At 42.5% G+C, this 10,115-nt stretch overlaps 1 protein-coding gene across 2 annotated transcripts in view; it reads right to left on the bottom strand.

The window, feature by feature from the left end:
• Positions 1 to 390: 390 nt before the first annotated feature.
• Positions 391 to 10,115, bottom strand: part of HOOK3 (hook microtubule tethering protein 3) — a 151,439-nt gene continuing 141,714 nt past the window's right edge. For both annotated transcript variants that reach the window (XM_045021963.1, XM_045021964.1), the window contains one exon: positions 391 to 3,489. In XM_045021963.1, coding sequence (XP_044877898.1) covers positions 3,474 to 3,489 — 16 coding nt within the window. In that variant the 3' untranslated portion in view covers positions 391 to 3,473. The remainder of the gene's footprint in view (positions 3,490 to 10,115) is intronic.

Genomic DNA, 10,115 nt, shown 5'->3' with positions numbered 1-10,115 from the left:
CAAGCTATGACTAATGACCCTTACCTCACTGTTCTGTAATTTTACTGTGCAGTCTTTAGGGCGTGGACTTGTTACCCAAAGTTCACCTTTTGTACAGAACTCAGACACACTGTGCAAATATGATATGTGCTTCTAGAGGGTGGCAAGTACTGGAGGGGGGTGAGGAAGGATCCTGTGTGGTGGGATGTAGGGCCAGCTCTGAGACGCTGTAATGAATAGGCCTTAAAGTTTTTAATTGACTTGTATTTAATAATCTCAATCAAAAATATATGGCACCACTAGCTTCTTGTTACAAAAGACAGTTGCAGATTTAACAAACCCACAATTTTAACAGAAACCTCACTTTGTGCACTTTCTCTAATATAGTAACAGATGAGGAAAAACAAGATATTCCATTTTATATAAGCCTTTATTTACAACTTGTTTAACAACTGTACACTTTTCTGCAGCCTTGGAAGAATTATTGTATTTGACTGGGAAAAACATTATTAAAATGTTTGAATTCTTCTGACCATTATCTTGTATTTTTGTCTATATACAGATATGTATATTAATGCCACTACCATGACAATCTGGTAGTTACAGGATAAGAATTCATAGGTGAACTGAAAAGGGAAATTAATGCTTTGACACTCTAGAAGCCCATTCTCTGACAGAAACTATATTATTGGCAATTTCACAAACAGTTATTTTGATAACTTGTCAACACAAATTAGGACAGTCAAACAAGCTGCCACTGAGAAAATAAAACAGTCTCTTATGCAGCACACATCAAGTTAGTACATTAGAAACATGCTTGGGATCACGCTCTGGGGGAGAGATGCTAGGATAACTTAGTTAAAAGAAAGACAGCACATTTACTTGAGGTTACTAGCTCAATCTGACATTTCTTTACTGCACTGAGTTGACTCAAACAGTTATGTCAAGCTAAAAACGTTTCTGGAAGATACAAATGCCTGGGCCTCAGAACAGCTTGAATAGTAAACTACTAATCTACACAGCCAGGCTGGGGGTGTGGAGAACAAATCCAATGCACCCAGAGCCACCACTCCAGAAGGCTTGAGGTCCAGCCCCTAAACAGTCAAATGGCATCGCCAGCCCGAAACTACTGACTCTGGAGACATCGGTATCCAGCATGGGTTGGGGAAGACATCACCAGCTGCTCTACAGAGTTGGAAAACGCAGCTCAAAGCCACTCATCCAAGTTCCCAACAAGGAGAGAAGGCATGTTTATACAGTACCTCCTAGCAAGGGATCGACAGTTATTAAGGCTGAAATGTCACAAACAAGCCCAAGGGGCTCTTCGCTGTGCATTGCTCAAGAATTGCCTGGCCCACCCCGATCAGCTCCTAAGGCCTGAACGTTCCTCTGTGTGGGACAGCTGCGACACTCTTCTGATGCCACCCACATTCTGAGCTCCCTGGGGTGGTGAAATCTGTAACTGCGCTGCCCCAGCAGGCTGGGGAGTTGTTAGCAATGAGCCCCCAGCTCTAGATGGCAGTGATGAGGGCCCTTCCTGGCAGAGTACTGGGATCCCATAAGCTGAAGACCCCCCGCATGGCCCTCAAGAGAGGGAATGTGGAGGGATGAGTCACCCTGCTCTGCCCTCCCGCAGAGAAAGGGAATAAGGAACAGAGTTTCGGATTCCATCCCAGTCCTTATTTTCCCCTCTACTTCCTGCAGAGACCCCAGTCCTCATCTCCCTTTGACCCCCGCAGAAGAGTCAGTGATTGCTGTAGGGCAGAGAGAGGGACAGTGGCAGTGAGCTCCCAGCATCACTCCTCACATCACCACCTCCAGATTCTCTCCGGGCTGATTAAACCTGGGTTGTATCTGACGGGGAGGGCTGCCTGAGACTTACACATGACAATTAGGGGCAATGTGAGAGCCCAGGCCCTAGCTAGTTGGACCAGGTGCTGAGGAGGATGGGGGGCCCTCAATACTCCTCCAGCCCTGCCCCACCTATCCCTGTGTACTGATGTGAAAGGAGGCCTCTGTACCAAGCAAGGGATGTGCTGCCCCTATCCAACCTCCCAAGTCCTTTGCAGGCACAAAGACAGGGGTCAATTTGCCCCCAAGGCCCTGATGCTTAAGTCTGCTCATGAGAAAAGTTAAGGATACATCTAAGTTTCCGCAGGATTGAGCTCTAGGTGAGGAAGCGTGGGGTTGCTCAAGAATGGGATTTCTAATCAAACCGAACCATGTACAGTACTAATGATTTCAGATGCTCTTGAGGCTTTTTAGCGAATACTATGGCTTACAAGGTCTCACCTTTGCCCCAGATGTTAAAACAACAGTATCTACACAATAGACACATGAACTTAGAATACTATAAAACAGCATTTCCTCACGTCTTGTATCTTGCCAGTGCTGTCTGAGTACAAAATGAAAATACAGTAATACAAATGTGTGGATATTTAAGAATTTAAAATTTTAAATAAGCAGCTTTTTAAATTAGTCAATATAGGCAGCACCAAAGCATTCTGAGTTATACTGTCTACATACCGCAAATCTGATCGCAATACTTCATAATACAAAGTAACAGGCATGCTAGTGCAATTGGAAATGAAATAACTATAACGGGGATAAGAAAGAGAACTAAACTAGTACAAGTAAAATATAAACAACCCAAAGAAGCTTGCAAGGCCACTTTGCATAATACTGTAAGTCAGCAAGTGTAGGCTGCTTTCATACTAGTTATGTCCATTCAGGTTCCTTTCTAGAATTGTTTAACATTTGTACACAGATAGAAAAAAATGTTACTGAAAGAAACCGATGACAGCTAAATGTAACAGTTACAAACTACTGTGTATCTACATATTAAGAAAGTATGCAGTGTTTGTACATAAAATATTCCATGATAGTTTGTCCAGGCTTGGAGCTTAGCAGATATACCTTGCTTATTTTTTAAGGAACATGGGAGGGTCAAACAACCATTCATAATAGTTTTTTCCTGCAAGAAAACTTTCTTGGCTTTACTTTAAATATTTAAAACCTGATAAAAGCAGAGCCTTTAAAGGGTGCAGGAGCTTTAACATATGAATGATCAGAAAGGTACATTTATGACCTCATTAAGACTAGCTGTTATCTAGCTTAGCAAATGGAACTGTAGCAGAAGGTTGTGTGTTAATAATCAGAATGAAGTACTCAAAGTGGATAGACAGAAAGTAAAACGGAGAGCAGAAAGGGAACTGTGTCAATTTACCAAATACCCTCTCAGGAATTCTGAATACTGGCTTTTCCCCTGCCCCAGTCTCCTGGGGAGACTTTATTTTGCAGGGGAGGAAAAAGGTGCAAGAGGGAGATGGTAAAGCCACTCCCCAAGATGGCAAGCTTCTTTGCAAGTGGATCTCTCTCTCTGAAATCAGATGCCATGAGTCTTAAGTGGCAGAACTGGTTAAGTTTTGGGTTATGCAGTCTGGACAGAAAAGTCATGCACTGAACAGTCCCTGTTTGATAAATAATGCTGCAGGTCATGCAATCACATCACTGCAAATAAAAAAAAATAAAGAAGAAAGTTAAAAAGAAGCCAACATTTCATTACTGTTAAAAATGAAAACAGAACATGTATTTTCTAAGCAGTTTAGTAAAGCTGTGTCAAGTTTAGTTCAGCGAGGTCAAGGGGCTTCAACTGTTATTTTATTGAGGTGACTAAAAGCATTCACAATTTGTGTAATGTGCTAACAGCTGAATGGAAGAACAAAAGCTAGTCTTGGTTTAGACCAGCGCTGTCACCTGGGATGGGGGGGACTAGGAGGAGAGGTGTTTGTCCCTAGCCTCCCCCCAAGCTTTTTGCATTTGGTCAACAATCCACAGGCCATGGCGCTGGGGATGGCTGTGGCCTGCCCACTTTTAAGCAGTGGTCCTATGCTAGAACAGTACAACTGCTGCCAGAGTGGTCCAGAGCATCACTCCAACTGCATGGTGCCAGCGCTACCAGGCTGCGACTCCACACAGACAGAGGTGACTGGGCCTTGGCACATGGGGTGGGAGTTTAAGGGAGTCTGTTGAGAAAGCGAGTACTGGCAGCACAGGCTTATGCACAGTGTGGGTAAGAGAGAGGGGATACTCTGCAGCTGAGGAAGACTTGGGGTGGGGTGGGGTGAAGAGACAAGCAGTGACTGGAACAGGGTCACTGCTGGGGGTGGGGCTGGAATTGCACCCTTCCCCCCCTCCAAAAATATCTGAATTTGGCATCACTGGTTTAGACATCCTAAAAGGGAGTCTTGTACAACTCCTAGTAACAGAGCAAGGCCCAGATCCCCAAAGGCATTTAGGCACCTAATTCAAATCAATAAATACCTTTGGGGTTCTGCACCCAAGTGGCTCTACCCAACACCTTAGTGCAGAATGAGCTTGGCATCTGTCTGCCGAGGCAAGGAATAGTTATGAAATTGGCCTCCACAACTTTCATTCATTCTTGCTGCCTGTCATCACAGTCAGTAAAAAAAACCGTTTCCAGAAGTAAAAAGGTGCTTCTGTCACATCATATGTTTTAACCATTGAAAAAGGCAATGGAGTTATAATTTCCATTCTCATCTGTGAGAAATTCCACATAGAGTTACAAGATAAAAACACTGATGATTAAGCATTAGTTTTTGATTAGCTGCACCAAAGCAAGCCTGTGTTTGATGCCTAACAAGCACATCCCGTCACATTCGTTTTACATTAAACAAGCTTTAACCATTTGATGTAAAATAAGTTTTTGATCAAAAGCAAATTTTAGCTATTACTACAGAAATATGCAGAATAGGAGAGAGACTTTTCTAGTGCCCGCTCATTCTGATTTTCAATAATTCCAGCACAATGTAAACAGCAAATGCTCTCATCTGATAGAAGACATGCTCTGTGAATTTGTTTTTTCCCTTCTAAGAATTGCCCTGATCAGTAGCTGATTCTAATAATGCTTTTTGTGGCAGGAAAATCTGGATTGAATTTATTAGAGAAAATATTTGTATGACTAAATGTTAAGACATTTCTTTCGAAAGTTATAACTACAGCACAAGTCCTGTAGCTGATGATTTAATTCTGCGGAAGCCAAAAGAATACAGTAACTCAAGTTGCTGCACATAATACAAGTGTACTCTTTCAAATTTCTTAACAACAAAATGACCTTACTGTGCGCCTCCCTTCTCACCTGTTTCGTCCTAACCAGAATACTTTTTATTTAGGAGAGTTGGAAAGTGAACACAACAGAGAGAACAGACTGTAACAAATCAAGTGAAATAAAATCAAGAATGCATTAAATGAACACATTCAAAGCAGAATCCTGATAAAGTGTGTTTTGAATAACACATCCCTTGGATGAGGTGCATTGTTATCCACTCAAGCACTGCTAAACGAGCATGCGCACTGGGGTGTGGATGATTGGAAATAATAAAATGAACAATTAATTTTAGTAATGCCATAAAAAGTTAAAATGTTAAAGCTGAAATCAGAGTTTGCTTCTTTAAATGGAAAATCCTGTTTTTTACTCTCATCAGAATGTGAGATAGTACCAATCTGCTTGTCCAACAGGACTAAGTGAAATATAGAGGTACACAGCTAATGCACATTAGCAGAATGGAGACAACAATGTACTCTTCAAGGTGTTCGTGGGAGTCTGGCCAAGAACCTTATAGAATACGCTATGGTCCTACAGAGGGAGAGATGCCATTGCCCTTCTGGCTAGAACAGCGCATGTTTTATTACTAGACAAGAATCTGCTAACAACTTCTTCTCGAAAACATTTCAACAGCAGGGAACTTTTCAATCATTTTAACAGCAGCTTGTTTTTGCAGCACTGTTTTAGAAGACCGGAGAAATCCAAGCTATAAGGGCATATAATTAGCTGCTGGAAAGTGTCCTTGTTCCAGCTAGGAAGGAGCGATGATGATTTCCAGCAGTTGAGGACGAAGTGGTTACATACCTGTAACTGGAGGTTACATCCAATGGGGGTGGGAAAGTCCTCATCAGGCCTTTCCAGAATTAAGTGGTTAGCGAATGTGTGAAAATAGAGTTGCCCTCTATAGGGGGATGTAACACACTAACAGCTGCCAAGTGGACTTGCATGGAACTGAGGGACAGGCCTGATGTCTTTAAAGATAGGATATAGTCTAGGATGAGCGGAATACCCATAGTTTTTGGTAGAATGCTGTGTCCAGGATGAGAAGCACTTCCAGTAGATTGGTAAAATTTCCTAGTCGAGTTCTTTCTGCTATAAGAGAGAATGTCTTGCATGGCCGAGGAGCACACCCATTCTAGGGCTGACGACCATCCAAATACCATGCCCTGAGGTGAACTTTAGTGGGTTGGAGTGTCTGATCCTGCCATTGCACTGGCCCAGGAGCACAGGGAATATTGAGAGAGGAAATAGGGAGGGGGTGAGCAAGAGGCACAGGAGGCTGGGGAACCAAACTGTCTGGGCCAGAAAGGGGCGATCAGGATAACTGTTGCCCTGTCCTGTCTGTTCTTGAGTAGCATTCGTGGCAGAAGTGGTAGCAGGAGGAAGGCATAGTTGAACTGGTATGACCAGGAAAGGAGTGGTAACTGAGGGGTCCTCTGGAACAATATGTGACACACTTGTTGTTGACCTGGGAAGTGAACAGATTCCTGGTTGGGGTCCCCCATTGCGTGAAAATGTTGTGTAGCACAGTGTCATGAAGTTCTCACTCATGGTCGATTGTAAAGTGTCTACTGAGGGAGTCTGTGAGCACATTTTGCATCCCCAAAAGGCAGGCTGCAGATAGGGTGATCTGATTCTTGATGCACCAGTTCCAGAGATTGATTGCTTCTGTACACAGGGAGGCAGATCTCGCTTGTTTGCTGATGTAGAAGACCACTGTAGTTTTGTCTACATTATGAGCACATTGTGAAAGTGGATGAAAGGAAAAAGGGACTCGCACACCTTCCGTGCCACCCATAGTTCCAGGACATTGATGTTCATTCTGGACTTTCGAGAGGTCCACATTCCCTGTGTCGTGTGGTTGCCCATATGTAGAGATGCATCCGTAATGACTGTCTTGTCTGGTGGCGAGGGGAGAAAGGGAACCCCTACATATATGTGATGAGGATTTGTCCATCACAGGAGGGAAGACAGCACCTTGATGGGAACGGTCAGCATGAGGTTCAAGGAATGGTGGCTTGGGGATCAAACCGACTGTAGCCATTCCTGAAGGCAATGAAGGCGTAGTCTTGCAAATGGAGTGACGAAGTTGCATGAGGCCACATGGCCAAGGAGGGACTGACATGTTTTGACCTTTACCCCAGAGCTGCTCGTGACATGAACTATAATATCATTCATGGTCTGGAATCTGTTTGTGGGCAACTACGCCTTTGTAGTGAGAATTCAAGGTTGCCCTGATGAAATTCAAAGTTTGCGCAGGGGTAAGAACAGATTTTTCAATATTCACACTGACCCCCAGTGAGAAAAGGAGATGGAACATCATAGAGATTGACAAAGGCTTCATGGCAAGATTTGACAGCGAGGCATCAGTCATCAACGTAAGGGAAGACAAGGAGGCCATAATATCTGACGTGAGCTACTACCATGGACAAAACCTTGGTAAAGACTCTGGGGGTCGTGGCTATTCCAAAGGGTAGAACTCTGTATTGGAAATGGTCAGAGCCCACCGAAAATCTGATAAATCCTCTGTGGGTGGGATGAACTATTTACGGCTAAAATAATGTTATTTTTCAGAATGATGTCAGAGCTGAGGACACTAAAGGTTGCAGTGTCAACTGGGAAGAATTGATGGCATACTCTCCCTTTTGGCTTCTGTGTCCCATTGCAATTTGTCATCCATCACCCCTACACTATGCCTTTCCCAAGGATTTGCATCCAGTGAGTATGTGCTTTGGATATATTTTCTCTAGATTTATTAGCTTAACATAAGAACATAAGAAAGGCCGTACCGGGTCAGACCAGAGGTCCATCTAGCCCAGTATCTGTCTACCGACAGTGGCCAATGCCAGGTGCCCCTGAGGGAGTGAACCTAACAGGCAATGATCAAGTGATCTCTCTCCTGCCATCCATCTCCATCCTCTGACGAACAGAGGCTAGGGACACCATTCTTACCCATCCTGGCTAATAGCCATTTATGGACTTAGCCACCATGAATTTATCCAGTCCCCTTTTAAACATTGTTATAGTCCTAGCCTTCACAACCTCCTCAGGTAAGAAGTTCCACAAGTTGACTGTGCGCTGCGTGAAGAAGGACTTCCTTTTATTTGTTTTAAACCTGCTGCCTATTAATTTCATTTGGTGACCCCTAGTTCTTGTATTATGGGAATAAGTAAATAACTTTTCCTTATCCACTTTCTCAACATCACTCATGATTTTATATACCTCTATCATGTCCCCCCTTAGTCTTCTCTTTTCCAAACTGAAGAGTCCTAGCCTCTTTAATCTTTCCTCATATGGGACCCTCTCTAAACCCCTAATCATTTTAGTTGCTCTTTTCTGAACCTTTTCTAGTGCTAGAATATCTTTTTTGAGGTGAGGAGACCACATCTGTACACAGTATTCGAGATGTGGGCGTGCCATGGATTTATATAAGGGCAATAATATACTCTCAGTCTTATTCTCTATCCCCTTTTTAATGATTCCTAACATCCTGTTTGCTTTTTTGACCGCCTCTGCACACTGCGTGGACATCTTCAGAGAACTATCCACGATAACTCCAAGATCTTTTTCCTGACTCGTTGTAGCTCAATTAGCCCCCATCATGTTGTATGTATAGTTGGGGTTATTTTTTCCAATGTGCATTACTTTACATTTATCCACATTAAATTTCATTTGCCATTAAATTAGCTTGCATGTTTCCATGTTGAATCCCATTTCATTATCTTCCTTGTTCCTACTTCTAATGGTTTTTCCTTCCCCACTGGTGTTTCCAACACTTTCCCACATTTGGTTCTCTACAAATGTATTAATAATACTTTGCATTTATATAGCTCCTTCAATCTAAGGATCTTGAGATACTTGATCACTTTATAAATATTCTGCCTCACCACGTTCTTCACTTCTCATCCCAGGTTCTCACTAAAGTTGATAAATGAAAGCAGGCATAACCCCAATCCCAATAAAACTCCACTGGACAGCCCCCGCCCTCATCCAGAAATACAGTGATCCACTTCTCTTTGCTTACTAGCCCCTCAGTTTTAGGCTTAAAAAGACAGTGCTCATACACAAGCCAATTAATTGTTTAGTTAAGAGTTCATGAAAATCTATATAAAATGTTTTACTAAAGTCTAGTTAAACTAAATTGAAATTCTGTTGCTTTCCTTGCATCTAATAATATTGTAATTCCATAAATACATTATCTGGTTTCTTTGTGATTATATCTTTTAAACCATGCTTGCTTATTGATCACGGAGCTACTATGATCTCAGCGCTTTGTTCTCTTAAAATTTATGCCATTAGAGGGATTCAAGTTACACTTGCAGGATAGCAATTGTCAGGCAAGAGCTTGCTTTCTTTTGTAAGATGAGTGCCACGTTTAGTTTACTCATCTTTTCTATTACTAGCTCCCTGTGTAATTATTTCTGTCACAGCAATTCAGATCTTTGGCATTTTTGTTACCATGCCATTTTATAACAGTGACAGTGTAGGACAGGTTTTTCATAATGCTGATAAATTAGCAAGACATGGAAGCATAAAGGCTGAATAATAAGCAGTTTCTGAACTGTGGGCAGCACTGATTCCTCCAGGGAGAGATCACCTGAGTTTTGAAGTAGCTGCTCTCTATAAGTGCGTTTTTAATGGTGGCCCTAAAACTGGCACCACAAAAGCAAAGATAATTGTCATGAGGATCCACAGCTGGAAGAAAAGGCTGAAACTTCCACTTTTTGAAGATGAAAATAGCTATTTCTCCCTAACTGTAACCTTCAGCTTCTGTTCAAAAAATGTTCCCATGCCTAACTACAAAACACGCCAGCAGCTAGCAGTAAATAAGGCTGCAACCAAATATGAATGATTTCCCGGTGCCCCAGCTCTTCCTCTATAAGTAACACTTTCATTTTGTCTGGACAGTGCTTCAACCAGCTGTCTCAAACCCACTTTGAAATCTGAGGCAACAGAACAGCACTGGGAGAGAATTCCTGTGATCTCATGAGATGGGGGTTTACTTTAAATT

Source organism: Mauremys mutica, chromosome 6 (assembly GCF_020497125.1).
Source record: "Mauremys mutica isolate MM-2020 ecotype Southern chromosome 6, ASM2049712v1, whole genome shotgun sequence".
Taxonomy (NCBI): domain Eukaryota; kingdom Metazoa; phylum Chordata; order Testudines; family Geoemydidae; genus Mauremys; species Mauremys mutica.
Note: the sequence above shows the minus strand (reverse complement) of the source record. Positions and strands in the feature narration are given on the sequence as shown.